General features: G+C 36.6%; 1 protein-coding gene across 3 annotated transcripts in view; it reads left to right on the top strand.

Annotated features, from left to right (window-relative positions):
* LOC111511146 (uncharacterized) overlaps nt 1-18,373 on the top strand; it is a 541,917-nt gene that overhangs the window by 400,885 nt on the left and 122,659 nt on the right. Inside the window, exons 1-2 of one of the 3 annotated variants that reach the window (XM_074186425.1) lie at nt 2,953-3,109; nt 17,755-17,931. In XM_074186425.1, coding sequence (XP_074042526.1) covers nt 3,109; nt 17,755-17,931 — 178 coding nt within the window. In that variant the 5' untranslated portion in view covers nt 2,953-3,108. Of the gene's footprint in view, nt 1-2,952; nt 3,110-3,186; nt 3,204-17,754; nt 17,932-18,373 lie in introns of those variants that run through there. The other 2 variants (XM_074186426.1, XM_074186424.1) reach the window with 2 other exon arrangements.

The following is an 18,373-nucleotide window of genomic DNA, read 5'->3' as shown; positions in this document are numbered from 1 at the left end:
TCATGTGTGTCCCCACAAGTAGCAAGAAACGAGTTGGTTACCTCTGGCATAGCCCCGCATTACCAGAGGTAGGCTGATTACAATGAGGTTTCGCCCAGTTCCCCAAGAGGATCGTTCGTATCGCATATCACCCTGCGGCCATTTCGCTGTCGGCACGATTCCTTACACCTCAATTTGGGTAGGCTGGTCCACGGTTGCATGTTTTGCAATGGCATTTGGGGAGTTTTAGTTCCCCTCACCCTACTTATTTCTGCCACTGACCAGGAGTCCCGCGACCCCGTCCGTAAGGCCACATTGGCTCCCCGAACTGGGTCTCCAGTCCCCTGGCCGTTCCCCTATACGCCACCTGGGTAGCCCAACCCACGGGAGCAATATTATTTATTTAGCAGTAAGCATAGTAGCAATATTGGAATGTCCTTATACATTCTTGATGCTAGTCGTCAAGAACATATTTCTGGATATCTGTATATACGTATTAATTTCCAATTACTCACGACTCTATACATCATCAAAAGCAGCTTTGTTGAAAAAATGTATGTCTGGCGGCTTTAATTGTGGACTCTTATCTTACACAAACGCAGAAGTGTCTAATATCTTGATAGGACATCCCAATGTCTATTTGTAGAAATATCAGCATCAGCTTGTACTGCCTGTGCAATAATCAGGAAAGTTTAGGATGAATCGCTTTAGATTACATTCATTTGGAAAAACTTGTCTTTGGAAGTGTATTTCACGAAGACTCCGTTTTCCAACTGGAAAAGTTCCTCAAACATTTAGTTCGAAGTGTGTTGAATTGAACTTCGGAGTAATTAATAGCTGTATTTTGCTTCTGATATTTGGCTCTTGGTTAAATCATGCGAACTGACTCAGTTTCTTACATTTCATCGAGCTATAAAGGTTATTTGTGGAGTTTGGATCTCCAGTAAGGAGGATGACCGTTTTTTGGATAGAACCTAGCAGCTTTAGGGCATGCTCAGAGATAATTTTTCATATATGTCAGCAATATTCCAAAGAAGTTCCCATTATAACTTTATAGAACAATAAAAATTGCTGAGGTCTGTCTGTGGTTTGTTTCTGAAGTTATAAATATAATATCAGTTTCACACCCAATATATCAATCAAAGTATCTAGCGAAATCCCTGACATTATGATGTCTGATTCCTTCATTTTCACCTCCTTAGAGAAAGCCTATGCCTGCGTTTCCAAATAATTGAATTATATCTGGTTTCTGTTATTCCAATCCCAAATTTTCTCCAGATTAGGGACTGATGTTCGAGCATTCGAAACAGAAGAACATGAAGCAGAAGAACATTTGTCGTGAAGAACGAAAGGCTCTAAATGGCCTATGAAGAGATAACAATCTAAAATGTTTTAACGGATACAGATCTTTACGAGCAGAATACTAAAGAATAATCTTCGTTTTAGCTAGACCGATATCATCGTTGATACCGCACTACAACAAGCCCCCTCATGTACATGGACTAACGAAGATTCACAAGAGAGATATTCCACTTAGACCGATCACCAGTTTCAGAAATTTAACCATCCAAAACTTGTTCAGTTTCCAACTTTCAACAAATCAGTCAAGAAAAACATGTTCTTTCTGAAGAATTCAATGTACATTGTCTCTGGAAACAAATACTTTCGACCTGCAAAACCTATTGATCAACCGTTTTATCTGGAGAATATCTTGGATCAAACATAGAGTTATCCAATGACGATGTTCAACAAGCAGGAACAATGTTACCAACAGAGCTAATCATATTGTCTAGAAATGATATTTCCAGCAGATAACTAATTATTCAAGCAAGACGGGAAACCTCCGACGGAATCGACGCTTCCATTGGTTATATCCAATATATACATAGAATGTATACCATACCACAAAGCAAACTCAACAAAGATTTTTGCCACATCCAGAAATACCTGCTGTCTCTGATGAGAAACATATAAAATTCTAGCAAAAAAATGTGTTTACAATCAATGCTACCCTTTTCTTGCGTGAGGAGATTATCAGAGAAGCTAACAAAAATGAACCCAGCTCACTGACAATGACTTCAAAAATTGTCTTTATCGAATATCATGTGAGGAAGGTGAAACCAAGAGGCCATTGAGAGTCTATATTGATGAGCACAAAAAAACACCCAGCAAGGAAAATCCAGCAGGTATGGATCCACTAACAAAAAGTGGTCTGAAGCTGAAATCATCTACAGAAAAAAAATACTAGTTGAAAGGAAGTTCACAGAAGTTGTGTACATTTTGAACAACGATGCATTCGGCCAGACTAGTGTGTAGATCTGCAATCAATGGAAACTTTCAATCAAGCGAAAAAATGCTATGATGTTTAAAACCTGAAACTTGATAAGAGGGAGGAAAGAGGAAAAGCACCCAAGTGTACTATAAATAGTCTCGAAGTATTAGGAATAGGCCGTTTATCATCCGAAGATGATCGATAATGCCAAAATTTTGAATTTTCATAATAATTTATTTTCAACCCATTTGTTACTCCATTTCCATTTCAGATAAAAATATTTAATGTTTCCTTGCAGAATAACTTTTCTGTACTTTCAAATTTCATTTCCACTCGTCACTTCCTCTCATTTTTCAATATATACTTTTTGTTTAACTGACTCATTCGAAAATTTTGGTCCTTATATCAGCAATATTTCAGTTAATTTTTGTCTTTTCGTAGATTTCAAATCAGCAACCCACTCTTGCTTTGTTTATTTATCTTCATTCTGAATGTTCTCCACGTATTCGCGTGACCGAATTTTGATATGCAATCAGCTGTCCTTGTCATTATTTTCCGAATTCCTCAGACAACTCATGGAAGGTATTGACTGTGGGTTTCACGTAGTTCGGATTCCGTCATCACCGACTTGGCAACGTCGTCAAAGTCATCTGAGTTAGAGTGGGACAGTCGTCTAAGTCATTATGCAAATCATATGGCGAAAAAAATCAGAATGCTCCGAGGAACTCGTGCTCGCTTTTAGTCGTTCCTAAATATTTGTGTTGACATAACCGCGTCGAAAATTTCGTTCCGTCCGCGTTTGGTGTTCCGTGACGAACACCAGTTCAAATGTTTTCGCGATAAACGATTCGTTCTAAAGTGAGTGTAAGTTCTATTGCTGCTATTATTTGAAGTGACGTAAATCGTTTTACATATATCGATTAGTACCACTCAAGGTTGGATCTACGTGAGAGTACGATCATTTTGAATATCAAAGGTGACAATCGTCTTGAGGGTGATTGTAGTGTAGCTGCTTTGGAGCACAATAACTTATACACAGTTTTCAGCGAGATTTTCAGGTTTCAATATTCGACTGGCCACAGAGAAAAATCTGAGTTATTGAAACCATTGAAGTATTTCTTGTGAACACTTCCATTTATTTTTATTGAAGTTATTTATTTCTCATCACACATTAAGGATCCCAAAATATTTTGAACTTTATGTTACCCCATGATCTTAACTGGTAGTAAGTAATCTTTACCCAGAAAGTATATGCCACCATGTTGCATATACTCTATTTTACAGAAGCTCCATCATAATATATGTATTATAGATAGAGAACAATATTTATGTATGGTTGGATCAAAATGGTAATAGTTATTCACATCCATGGTATAGAATTTTTTCAACCTGAGAAATGTAATAAAAATTAAATTAGGAACAGTAGTAGAACAAGATTTGAATTGAATAGATTCAGAAGTTGCTGTTATTTCACTGAATATAAGATAAATTATAAATATATGTTATGTAGAAATTAGAATGTTTTAAAATGATGCAGATCATAAAGAATATTATAGTATGGACTAATAATAGTATAAACGAAAAAACATCGCAAAAATTTGAGATTCAAAAAAGCATAAGTTGAGTCCTTCATAATAAATAATAGTGATGAACACAATACTGATGAGTATAAGGGAGCAAAAACCAACAACCATAGGCTATTATAATATAAACATTAAAATAAATTGAGTAAATCAAAGCAGAATAATAGAACTTGAAGTAATAATACCACAATCTTTGATAAAAACGAAAAAATTGACAAACAAATTGAAGTGAAGGTATACAATTCGATAGACATGTGAACAATAACATTATCAAATGAATTGAGTGTAATGGAGAATATTCGCCAAAATCAAAAAACAGCAACTGAATTGAAGTTTTTGGAAAATTTGCAGGTAAAACCGGCTAACGTTCTCTAAAACATGTTGGAGTCGTCTTTTCTCACTAAAAAAGATGTTGATATCAGTTATAATAATATTAATAATAATAATAAATTCATATACCTGCTCAAAAGAGCAAAGTAATATTTTATTTGAAAAATGGCACTCAAAATTTCAGTAGATTCATATTTTGAGTCTGAACAACCGGTAAGGCTGTTCCCGACTTTTAAATATAAGAAATTTTTACAATGCCACAGATACTTCTCTTGCATATACTAGCAGGTTTTGAAACCCTTCGTCGTATTGACATATTTTCTAGAAAGGTTTTGGTTTAGAGCACTGTTCTTAGACAGCTGTCAAATCGAAATCCTTAGACTGAAGTTGGTCACTTGTTATGTTATTTTGAAATAAATTGAGTGTCATACCTTCAATAAGAGAGTCACTAAACTCAAATTTTGGAATAATTTAGGCAATATCAGCAGCTTCACATGGCCGATTGCTTGTTGGACCAGTCAAAGTGTTGTCTTCATATATGTCCATCAAGACATCTACTTCATGTAGTTGACAACGAAGAGGATATATCAATCATGTTTTCCAACTTTATTATACCTAGTGTTACGATAGTAAGAATAATACATACCAGTGTTAGAAAGAAAAAAATACTTCAACTTCGTGTAGCAATGTGAAGATAAATGTAGCATCTATACAATACTAAGCAGCATGCCCTACTTCCAAGTATTGTTTGCTTCAATGTTCGTGCTGACAGTAGGATAGTGCAAAACCCCACACATAACCGTTATTTGTTATGTGATTATATGAAAGTGTGCCCTGTATTAAATTCTAGTGTTGGAACATTCTAGAACATTTGGAAGTATTTATCTCAGGTCTTCATTAACTGGTACAATTCATCCATAATGATAATTATAGAATTTTTACAATAAATTTTTTTGAATTTGCGTTTTGCTACACGGTAGCTTCTTCAATTGGGTATATAAGCTGGGTACAATTTATCATCAAACTGCGGTTCAGAATTTTCAACAGTTGAAAATATCAATTAATTCACTGAAGAATCTTTATTGTATTTGCCCCTTACTCAGGAATACATCCTGAATAAGGCCCTGCAAGTGATATTGATACGTCATACATATCCAAATTTGGGCTTTGACACAGGTTCGTATAGTTAGTTATTTTTATTTCGATATACCGACTTCAAGCCATTTTTTTAATAAGAGTTCTCATATAGAACGCAAATATGAATAGTTTTGTATTCGTCTTTGTCTTGTAATATGAAAGTATGTGTTTTATCGCGTCAGGTATTGATGGCGCATATGTTCGAGAGCATTCTACAATATTCCAGATCATTCTGAAATATTTTTAAATGTTGTGGAATGTTGGGGGATTTTTTGGAACAATTCCGGAATATCTCATATCATAATGGATTAATCAAGAGAGTTATTGCACAACCTTACCTTAAGGTTGTGCTTTGGAAGATGTGAGTGCAAGACGTTTCGCACTCTAGAAACTTATGGAAAATCCCATAATATTGTAGAATATTCGAGATCATTGCACAACATTTCAGAACACACCGGAAGATTCTCGAATGCTGGGGAATAGTCGGGCAACAGCAACATCCCAGGTCATTGAGGAACATTCCAGAATATTCATCAATATCGTGAAATGTTCTGGAATGTTGTGGATCATTCAAGGTCTTTTTTGTAGGGGTGGGGCTATCCACCGTAGACCACTCATAATTTGAAGTTTATCTTTTTGTTTCAACTACCTCACAGTCTCATATCAAATCAATGTCAGCAATAATGACAGCAATAAATAGCAAAACAATAGCAAAACAATACAATGCGATCTTAACCTTCAAAATGATCCAATACGTAAAAACGCAATTGCATTATTCTTCATCACACACTTCAGTTCATTTTCTCGTGCGATATTATTGATTCATAAGGAATCATTTTGATTTATTTGGTATGAAAAGCAATGTCAATGTGCTTGAAAGGCAACTAACGAACTTGATAACGATTCATATCTTATCCGTCCAGAGACATTCTCAATTACAATATTTTTTATACATGAACATTATTTCAAACACCAGAATGGTTAAAGTAAGCCATCCGCGAAAGATTTACGCCATCGCGGACTTTTTTATAGGAGAGGAACAAATTGTAGAGAATTGTTTTTTTTTAATCTCGCCCCGCCCCGACTTATTACAGATAACACAAAATATTGATTAACTATACATACAGTGCATTTCTTTAATGTCCCCTGCCTTTTATTTTTCGAACGGGTCAACTCAAAAAATTTAAATTTGGGATAATGAAATTAATGCAAGAATACTTTATTTTGAAGTGAAATTGACAGATGGAACTTTCAAGATGACGACTGGGCGCCATCTGGCGCCCAGTAGAAAGGTCAACATTGAAGCGATTTTTTTTACTGTGCGACGCGTAACTTTCACGAGACCGAAAGGATTTTCAATGAACGTTTTCCGAATCGTCCTATCTGTGGAAAATATTTGAGGGAACTTGTATCTAAATTCACAACTACCGGTAGTGTACATAACAAAAAGCCCTCAGGTCATTCGTTCATTCCGGAGGAACAGCAAGTGCAAATAATTAATGAGATGAGATGGCAGGCAGTAAATCCTGAACAGTCTACTTATTCCGTCGCGAATGTTTGTGAGTTGTCTCCTTCTACAGTGTGGAGACTTTTGAAGAGGAATAGGTATCATCCATACAAAATTAAAATGGTACACCAATCAACTGAAGATCAGAATTCTGCGAAATCATGCCGGAAACCATTGCAAGGCATCCTACCTATCTCCACATATTCAAATACAGGCGAACTGTATTTGAATATGCTCGAAACGTTGACCCTTTCATCACTGAAATCGTCGAAGCGAATCCTAACGAATTCGATATGGATATTGTATTCCAACAAGATGGAGCATCACTACATTACTCCAGACAAATAAGAAACTATTTGGATACTACTTTTCCCGGTCGTTGGATTGGCCGTCGAGGTCCTACAGAATGGCCGCCCGCTCGCTAGATATGACACCTTTGGAGCTTCTTCTCAACTGACCTCAAGCTTATCACCCCATATTATGTAGTTAAATTTCAATGTATTCAGGCAATTATTAAAAGTTCCGCCATTTTGTAGTAGTTGAAGATATTGACATTATTGTAATATATGTTCTTATATTTTATTACGCACAAGTACCTGGGTACTTGTACGGATTCAAGGTAATTTTTTATATGTAAAACTGTTTTTGTGTTTTAGAGTCAGTTAAAAATAAAGGCTTGTATTAGATACTTCGCGTATCATTTTTGTTGTTGTAATTTACTTCAAATTGAGGACTTCTAGGGTTATGAAGTATTCGTCAGGAGCTTCAAAATGATGTGTCACAAACTCCCCCTTTCCATTTAACTTTTTTTCCAGATAGCGCCCTCTCGCCATTTTGAAAGTTTCATCTGTCAATTTCACTTCAAAATAAAGTATTCATGCATTAATTTGATTATCCCAAATTTAAATTTTTTGAGTTGACCCATTCAAAAAATAAAATGGGGGGAAATTAAAAAAATGCTCTGTATAAACTATTAACCTTCCTCCATCCATTAGTGAAAATCTTATGGATATCCGTTCGATGGTTTTTAAGTTTATCGCGATCAGAGAGAGAGAGAGAGAGAGAGAGAGAGAGAGAGAGAGAGAGAGAGAGAGAGAGAGACTGAGACACGCGACGGGGGTTAGGTAAGGTCAAAAGTGAGTGGCACTATTCGACCCTCCACCGCAACCCGCAAGGGTTTATTGTAACTCACACATGACCAAATAAACTCAGCTTCTTGACGAAGCCGATTAGTTTATATGGTGAGTGATGTTTCAGGTCAGATGGTAGAAGTGTGGTTCTACCAAACTCTGAAAACCTGATTCGGTCCGCAGCGGGACAGGCACAAAGTATATGCTCTGCTGTTTCATCATTTTCCAAACAGAGGCGACACACACTGTCTTCCGACAGTCCGAGTCACTACATATGATGATTCAAACAACAGTGACCTGTAAAGACGTCTGTTAGACATCGTAGTTCATCCCTACTGTAGTCCAACAACTGTTTGGTTTCAAGCTCCGAAGGGTGGATGAACGCTTTGGAATCGGCCAATCCTGGAAGATTTTGCCAGAAGTATTTGAATCTTTTTGCCATCCAGGTGTTCAATGTTTGTTTGGCAAAGCCTAAAGCAATGCCAATGACAGGTTCTGGTCCGATGAAGCTACGCCGACGGGGGAACTTGATCCAAATTGAATCGCACATAAAAATTTATGATAATACATATCACTGGTCTGAAGTATTTAATAATGACACATTTCAACAGAAATACTAAAAACGCTTGTTCCTACCTCGCATCTAATGAGAAAACCGTCGATGTTGTTTACAGTAGTAATAGATAGTAATTACCACATTTTTTCGCCGGATCGCTGCATGTGCAATAACTCTCCGTAAATGCAATTTAAGTGTTGACTTTGATAACGAATTTTATTTTATATTGGAAAGAGAAGCGGAAATTGAAGCTTAAATGATGTAACAGTTTATACGCATCTGGTGCGGGCATATCTCTTGGCGGCCCGATGATTTGTTGTAATTACTTTCGGAAAAAACTGTGTACTAGCAGGATGAGAAAGTACAAGGTGAGTCTTGGCAAGATTGGTATAATTAGTGAATAAAAAACGAACCATAAGTATTGAATGAATATTAAATTCAAAATGTGTGTTTTCAATACCACAACCGATTTTTTGATGTTTTCTGCTGTCTCTTCACGAATTTTAAAAAAATTGGAACTCACAAGTAGGAGATCAGATAGTCTGTCTGTCTCTCTGTTTTAAAATCTGTTTTTCCGTTAATCAGCTGTCGCCCCCATACGAACGACAACTCTCAGAAGTTGAGAAACTTGTGCGAGCTAAGGACTAACGAGGTCTTACCTTTTAACTTGTGATTCCTAACACGGTTGCAGAATCATCCCCACTTCAACCAGATAAATTCTCTCGAGAAAAATATCTAGTCGAGGCGGGAATCGAACCCACGGTCTTCCGATCGTGAGTCGGGCGCACTACCACCGCGACCAATTCCACAACTACACAATGCTTAGTTATGGTACAATGCTCAGTTATGGAAAGTCACAAATATATGTTCATACTCAAATAATCATTTATTCCTCTCAAAATTATTTTATCCCAAAACTGCAGTAGTACCCAATAATAATTATTATGATTTACAGAATGAAGCTGAAACTGATGGTCAGAGCTAACCGGCGACCAGATTAGTACTGACCCATCCGACAAAAATTAATAATTTTCCATCGCCTCTCATTTTTTTTTCGAACTTTCCCAGTATATCTACAAATATCTTCGCCGGTAAAGGAGTATAAATAGTAGAATCTTAAAATTTGCAAAAATACGAGTTGTTACGGCATCATAATGGTGAAAATTGATAAGACTTTCATTGATTGATTCATTAGTCATAATGGATTAACCGATTTTAAATCAGTTCATGTTTATGGACATCTAGAGGAGCATGAAAAAAGATGATCTGCAAAATGCAAGAGTTTGCACCAATCTGTTTTCACAACCTCACGCAAAATACGATTTCGTCCCATACTCCCATCTCAATTCCCTAGTGGTGACGGTTTGAGGTATATACAATAATCAAGTTCGAATGTTCTAATGTGCGAAGCTGTAATGTATTGCGACTTTACGCAACCGTTAATTTTCACCAAATTTGTTGAGCTCAGCTTAGGCCTGCTCTACAAGCTATGATGCCTTTATGAAACGGTGGAATTGGAAAATAATCATATTCAAATTGTGACAATCCCCTTCACCAGAAAAAGGAATCTGGATGATTCTTTTTCACTCAATGATGAGGTTATTCCTTTCGCAAAGGTTGTGGAATATCTTGGTATTATACTTGATTGAGAACTTTTCTGAAACGCTCACTTCGAAAAAGTTCCACGCGAAGAATTGTCGAATAATTTGTAGTAAAACTTGGGGCTTAGTCCTCAAATGAATCTATTGGATATATGTGATAATTTCACACCAATGATCACGTATAAAGCAATTGCTGCATGACACTGGAAGTCACAGCATTCTGAGATTGACCTCTGACTTTTGTCTCCAACTGACAACTACCAACTGTCTTATAGAAACTTGTTCCCGAGCAGAACAAGCAGAAACGAAAGCAGTTAGTTGTTAGTTCACAGATGGATCGAAAACACCTTCAGGTCCTGATGCAGGTGTACACAGGCTCAACCTCAGAACAGAAATATCAACCTATCTAGGGACCTACGCGAATGTATGCCAAACGCAAATCAAAACTATCGATATGTGATGGATAAACGGATGTATGCGGAGAGATAGGAACCTTCCAACCTCAAACACAAGTCAATAAAAATGCTCTCAGACAGCCACGAGGCCCTGGAAGCTCTTGGCTACTACCGAGTTATGTCTAAGTTGGAAATGAAGTGCTAAAATACAACTCTTTCCAATAGTCTAGATTCCTAACCATACTGACCTTGAAGGTAACGAAGCTACAGACACCCTTGTAAGGGAGGGTACTGCAAGCAATTTCATCGGATTGTCATTGTTATCGCTTCAGACTTTGCGAAACAAACACTGAACACCTGGAATACATTCAACTTCTGGCAAAATCTACCAGAACTGGTTCATTCCAAGGTATTTCTATATCTTCTGAAGTATGATATCAAACAATTCTTAGACTGCAGCAGAGATGAACCACCAACGGGTCTATTTCAGTTCAGTGTCATCTGAATCATCATATGCAGAGATTTTTATTGTCGGAAGACAGTGCACGTCTTTTCTGTTTGGAAAATCATGAAACAACAGAGCACGTATTCCGTGCTAACTCATCTGTTGACCAAATCAAGTTCTTAGAGTTTTGCAGAGTCTCACACTTACCTTTCACCTGAAAAATCACTCACTTTTTCACTTACGTGACTTATTTGGTCACGTTCAAATGAGTGTGAGCCATAATAAACTCTTGCGGGTTGCAGTGGAGAACCGAATAGATCCACTTACTTTGAATCTGACCTTAACTGACAATATATGTTACAAGTTTGTAAAAACTTGTAACATAACTATTTTACAATATATGTAAAAAGTTCTGATTATAGTAAGAAGCTGTCATAGGATCTACATCGCTGTCATTTTGCAGATTATTTTCTCGGCCTCTACTGAAAGTTTCAAAAAAAATATATGTCGTTGCCGTTGAGGCTCATTTACGAGTTTTTATGCAGGAATGATCAACAATGAGTCATATCAAATCAGGATAAATTTCTACACCTAGTAATTTATCGAGGGTGTCTGCTGATCGGAAGCGTAAATTATCTTCCTATCCGGCCGCTAGTTTCAACTTCATATGATATAATGCTGTTTCCTGCAACAGCTTGTGCTAAAGTACCAGATAAAGAAGTTAGCCGATGCTACTGCTCATTGCATCGGAGATTTGTGTTTTGTGATAAATTGACTGTTTGATGAATATACTGGTGGGTACTGAAAAGTTAATGTACGCAGACTATGTTCTGCAGACTATGTTCTGCGTACTAGCCGGTAGCTGGTAATTCACTATCCAGACATATGAATTGTCAGACGAGGATCTGTTGAGTGGCCGCCCAGAGCACCAAATCGGACGCATCTTGACTTCTTGTTTCAGGGACATCTGAAATCAGACGTCACTTCAGGTATTGTGTTAGGGTATCTCAGTATAATAGTTAGTATAATACTTCTGAATATTTTTCTAACAATCAATATTCCGAATATTATATACCATAACAAAAACGGTTGTAAGAGTTGATAAAAAAAGAAATTCATAATAATATGTAGAATTGAAATTTCCAACAAAGTATCACTGGAACCTCCTCCTGTTTGAAAGTCCCTGACATTTGTCTCTCATAAACTCATCCAAACATCATCACCGCTTGATCTATCGCTCTACTTCACTGTCTCTTTCATATTCTTTCACTATTCCCCTGTCAGTTTGAGTGGCACTTTTTCAAAATATCTTACAACTTAGTGAATTTCTTCTTTTAGTTTTCCGATTTCTATCTATTTGGGTCTGGGGAAGGCCTTTTTAATGGTATCTGTACCTTGAAGTGATAATGATTCTTCCGGATTGTCTTCAGTCGAAGAAAAATATTCTGAATGAGCTTAAGAGCTGATACTGTCCTGTTCATAATATCGCGAACATAAATATCAGAATTACAATTTATGGCGAAGGATCCGTCTAGAAAATTCTTGGTGGTATATAAGAACTCCAATGCAGCGTAGAAAAACAGTTAGTGAAAGAATTAAAACATGTTAAGTATTCAGTGATTCAGTACAGACAGTGAAGTTTTCTGATCAAAAATGTTGGTATTTTTTCAAAAGTTGGAAGTTGTATTGGGTAGTCTTGAATAAGGTTGATGATCAATAAGAGTTTGTGTGATGAATTGTAGTCAAACTACTTAGAGCTGAAACAAATGTTTCCAACATTAATATTGAAAGTATTTGTGAACAAATAAATATAATATAATCAAATTTAATTATCATTTTATACTCAATCGATTCGACATGAAAATCAGAGAAAATGTTTGTTTAGTATACAGATTATAAATGAGGATACTGATTCAATATGAAAGCGTTTCTATATTGTCAATCTATTTCCCATTTTTAACGTTGTATCAACAAAACAATACTAAAATCACAAAAGATCACGAAAATTATCATTTTCTGTTTTTTTGTGTTTACTTTCAGTTCATCTCAAAGTTTGTTGCTTCTTGAGAAATGAACTTTTCATCACACAATAATACTTTTCAAAAGCCATATTTTGATTGAAAATTTATTTTATCACAGATGATTTGTATTTTAAGCATGTCACTTGATATTCTCCAATATAAGTCGGTACATTCTTTTTTGATTGGCCAATGTTTTTTTTCCAAATTTTTAAAACACTGAAATATAGTCAATTTTTATCATAAAATTCATTTGAACTCAAATTGCTGCACCTGATTTCATTAACAGATTGGTAGCAAGTTATAATTTCTTCATTCCAGGAGAGGAATAAATGCGGAATACAAACAGTGTTACTCACTTAGTATGAAGACATCCCTGTATTTCAATCATTTTTGAAAGCAGATATTCGATTTTTGGAACAAACATGGACCTTCAAGGGCCACACTTTTCGAGTGATAGTCTCAAACACAGCTTACTCGTGAATCAGGAGGAGGTTCATGAGGCATTTTGTTACTGTTGACGGATTTACTTTCAAACTGACATTTGGAGTATAGATAATTCATTTGTTTCCATCACACTCTAGCCCAAATTGAAAACTGTTGAAACAAAAATTTGAGACTGCTTTGAAACGTTGAGAATGACGATTTCCCATCCAAAATTGGTCAAATTCGCAACCAATCATATTCAACAGGAAGTAGAAAAATTCCTCAAAATTGGAGAGAGTACAAGAGACTGAATTCGATTAACTAATATTTCATGAAATAATACTTTTTAGTTATTTCAATACATTTATTCCTTTGATTTCGACTGTTTTATCATTTTATCATTTCTGTAGCTTTCTTTTTGAAAATCGGACTTGAATACGATAATTATAAAAAAAATTAAATTCTGAATTTTGGGTTGGAATTCGGTATGTAGAGGTTTATGCCAGGACCAAAAATCAAATATCTGCTTTCAAAAATGATTAAAATGCAGGCGTGTCTTCATCTCAAGTGTGTCACACTTATATCTTCTTGGATAGTTCTTACTAGTGAACTTAATAATTGGTATGCAGAAGAGGTCTTCTTCATGACCGCTACATAGTTGTGGCAACATCATTAATTCTAATGATGATTAGCACGTATTATTTATATTCCAATATTATAGCTCAGTTTTTATCTTGAAGATGTTCCCAAAGAGTTTATCACTTTCGTCAATTCCACTCATAAAACACTGAATGCATTTTTTGATTTTTCCTCAGTCTGTCGAATTTTTTTCCGTTAACGTGTGGTTGCCCCTACAGAAAAATCCGCAACAGTTCACTCAAAAGAAACATTACTGGTAAACACATAAATTCATTTTCTTCTGTTCAATAAATACACCATTTTTCGAATGTTAGACGTTCAACATTCGACGTTCTACTGCATCCCGCAAAGGTTTATTGTGACTCACACCTGAACAAACGCAACCAAATAATCCCGGTTTCCTGACGAAGACAGTTATTTATTTGATGAGTGATTTTTAGGTCAGTTAGCAAGGTTGAAACTATGTCAAACGCTGAAAATCTGATCTGATCCGCTGCGGGACAGGCAAGGACTGTGTGCTCTGTTACCAAGACATGAAATTTTCTTGTGGAGAATAACCCACTCAAAGGTTGACAGGCCGTGGTAGGATGAACCATTCAACTATGACTTCCTGATTCATTTTTACTCAATTGATTCAAGTTTACTCTGATTCCTCAAACACTATTCAACTCATGCAAAGGTTATATGGGGTACAGTTGGCGACTGCAGAAGCTTAAAAGATATTTACTAATTGCAAACTCCTGTCCCCTTAGTGAGGACTCCTCCTCGTGAACAATTGTTGTGAATATACTGTCCAGGCCAATTACGAAATGTAAAACATTATTTTTATTATCATTATCAGAATATGTGTTTGTGTTTCACGGGACATCCGCATTCAAATTGTATCTCAATCAGATTCTCAGAAAGATTCTCTGAAGAAAATACTTGTTAAACCTTTTGTTTAATGAGCCATTACATAATTCGTACTCCCGCAATATTTACTGATATTTCTTTCACACGAAGCTACTCTCAAGGTCTGTCAACTTCCTTTGGTAATTTTCTTTTTGGGTGGCGTTTACAGCGTGAATAAATATTTGACGAATGAAGTAAGTTTGAAGAAATGTGGAAATCAATGAATCACGTTGTCTCATTCGTTTCCTTGATTGGCATTATTTCGTAATATTGACAAACTAGATGAAACTCATACAGAGCAACCAAGGTCAGCCTTCGAGATGGATGACCATCTTTATTATATAGAAAAGCTTAAGAAGAAGAGTTGTATGGATTTTTTAGACAGAATATTTTTCTTTCTCCTTTCATATTCAGTGGAGTGTTCGAGTAAGGAAAATAAGCAAAATTCATGCCACCGATCATACCAAAAAACAAGGATCAGTGAAGGGAAAGCACTCCTATCCAACTTATAATTGAATGAAAAAGTTGGAAATAAAACTGAATTTCTGATTCGAATGATTATATGACAATGTATCTCATATTTTACAAGTTTTCTGTCTTACCTATAGTTTTATGCGATGGCAAAATGAGACGTATCTCGCACTCTCGAATAAATCACGAATAATTTTTTTTAAATCTGTATTGAACAGCTGTACCTCCCTTTCTTCTTCCTACGAACAACAACCCTCAGAAATTCAACCAAGGATTACTTTTCAACGTGCAGTTTCTAGCACGAATCGGATCCATAACTCACTACCTCTAGGCCAGTCACATATAGGCAAATTCATAACTTTACAGTTGTATTCCAACTATTTTCAAAATATCTTCTCCAACTTGAAATTTTATCATTGAACTGGCAATCCGTTTTGAAATACATAGTTTCTAACGAGAAAGGAGAATAAAAACATTTATATTTTCCAAAACTTCGTCACTCGATATCAAAATTAAAGTGATTACAAACCCAAATAGCTTTGTTATTCCGCTTTGTTATTTCTCGCTTGTTCAATATATACTATTATTTGCACAATAGTAGGTACTTATCTATAGTTTTAAATATTAAAATTTCTCAACCTATTCAGGAAAAATTCTTGTTTAGGTCCTGGTACACTTCTATTACTAAATAGTACTGTAGGAGGGCGTAGAAGGGGCTGTCAAGGGTCACCTGGCGCCTCCGACAGATTTCAAAAATGTTCATCAACGAATTTATGATAGTGGCTACCAAAATTTATGAAAAAAAAATAGATGTCCGTATTGAGAAACAAAAAATGAATATGGAAACCAATGGAAAAAAGTCGCATTGGTTCCTACCAAATCACAATGAAGATGAAGCAGTACAGAAAGTTTATGGGCCTTATTTCCATATTATTCGAAGTGGAGGCGGTGAAACTAACTAACGAAATCCGGCAATTTCAGCTTTGTGTGAATCTTTCGAAAGAGTATATTCGTGATTTATAAACAGAATTACCCTTTCAAATAGGCAGTTTTGTCTAATTTAACCGTGTCATCATAGTCATCTTCATTTAAATCAGATTGGACAATATTCCTTTACCCTTTCAACTGAGGTTCGTCAGGTGGACGAATGATTCAAGATTCAAAGTGTTTGGTTACGACATGAAGATCAAAGACCTCCATGCCGCTTACCGTCACTCCATTGAGTGGGCCTCCACTCAATGGAGTGACGGGGCCTTCTGAATCGGGTGGAGTCGTTAATAGTATAATCTACAGCTTCCCTGACTAGTAAGTTTCCGCTGACCCGAAAACTCTCTAATTCCTTAACTGAATGGACTGCTGTATAGTCAACAGCTTCAAATATCTGCGGATGGCTGCATTCCGCACGAACCATGGAGCATTCACCAGAATCCGTAAGATTTCATCTTGTAATATTTCCAGAATGAAAATATTTATCGAGGCGGTAGGTTTCCAAGCGCCTGAAGCAAACATAATGACAGGCTTGAAAGTCGTATTTTATAGTAAAAACTGATTTCTAAGGTTGAACTTTGATTATCTGTTAACCAGAGGATAGAATCTGGCTATCATCGATTGAACCTTGCTCTTGATGTTCTCAATGTGATGTTCCCAGGTTAGTCAACGATCTATCAAGAGACCTAGGTACCTGACTCGTGGTTGCCATTTGATCTCCCGCCTGAGATCGTACTTGTGTCAGGAGAAACGTTCTGTCTTCCCAAGTCTATCGCCTGGCTTTTATCTGGATTCACTCGAATATTCCAATCGAAGTACCAGCGTTTGAGGTCGTTCAATGCACGTTGCATGTAGACAACCCCCAACCCATGGAAGAAACGAGGAGAGCCGTATCATCGGCGTTTAGGAAAAACTTTACGTGATTGAACCTAAGAAGGTCGCTCACGTGAAGGCTATAAAGTAATGGAAGCAGCACAGCTCTCTGAGGCACTCCAGCTTGGATAATCCTGACAGGGGACAGGGTTCCTTCAACTCGTAAGTGGTGACTGAGAAGCTCCATATTCAATCGTATTATTACTTTTAGGGCGTGGTGGGGATGGTGAAGATTGTCCACACAAATGCTCACTTCTGATTGGTCCGAGCTTGTGGTAGATTGTTTAGATTGATCCACGTTGTTTGCAAGTATGCTGCTGGTGAGATATCAATTGGAGATATTGTGGTCCATTTCAGCCCTTCTTGATTACTGGATATCACGTTGTGTTGACCTATATACCTTCTTCTATTTCGTATCTATCATGTTTTATATATTTAATTTGATGGAGTCGTTAGTAATTTCCAATATGTTCCATATTCCCCACTCTATTTAATGATTTTTTTGTTGTTTCAGTGCCACGCGATAGTGCGCGAGTTGTTGGTGCTTTGAGCGGAGACGGGACGGGAAGTCACTTGGTGGCTTCTCCCGTCAGAAAGGAACGGTTCAAAAAGTCCAAGAAGGAACTTGCCGAGGAAGCCGCCCGAGTTCTCAAACAGGTCGATCAAGTGGACTGCGTTTCGAAGGAAAGCAGTAAGTATATTTGTCCTTACCTATACATATATAACGAATTACAGGATGAATCGCAACGATCTGTTTAAAAAAATCTATTTTTCCGTTAATCAGCTGTCGCCCCCATACGAACGACAACTCTCAGAAGTTGAGAAACTCGTGCGAGCTAAGGACTAACGAGGTCTTAACTTTCAACGTGTGATTCCTAACACGATAGAGATGATAAATATGTTGGAATATTGAAATTGGAAATTCGAAAGAAAACCCTTGTAAAAAAGAAAATTGAGAGCAATAGCCTACATTCTTTTATTGGCTTTTCTTATTCAGGTTAGGTCAGGTCCAAAGTGAGTGGGTCTATTCGACCTTCCACCGTAACCTGCAAGGGACTATTATGACTCAAATCTATTCACAATCGACCAAATAAACACAGCTTTTCAAAGAATCCGATTAGTTTGTATGGTGA

This window comes from Leptinotarsa decemlineata, unplaced genomic scaffold (assembly GCF_025532065.1).
Source record: "Leptinotarsa decemlineata unplaced genomic scaffold, Ldec_3_MD MMD2_tig00078422_RagTag_RagTag, whole genome shotgun sequence".
Lineage (NCBI taxonomy): Eukaryota > Metazoa > Arthropoda > Insecta > Coleoptera > Chrysomelidae > Leptinotarsa > Leptinotarsa decemlineata.
Note: the sequence above shows the minus strand (reverse complement) of the source record. Positions and strands in the feature narration are given on the sequence as shown.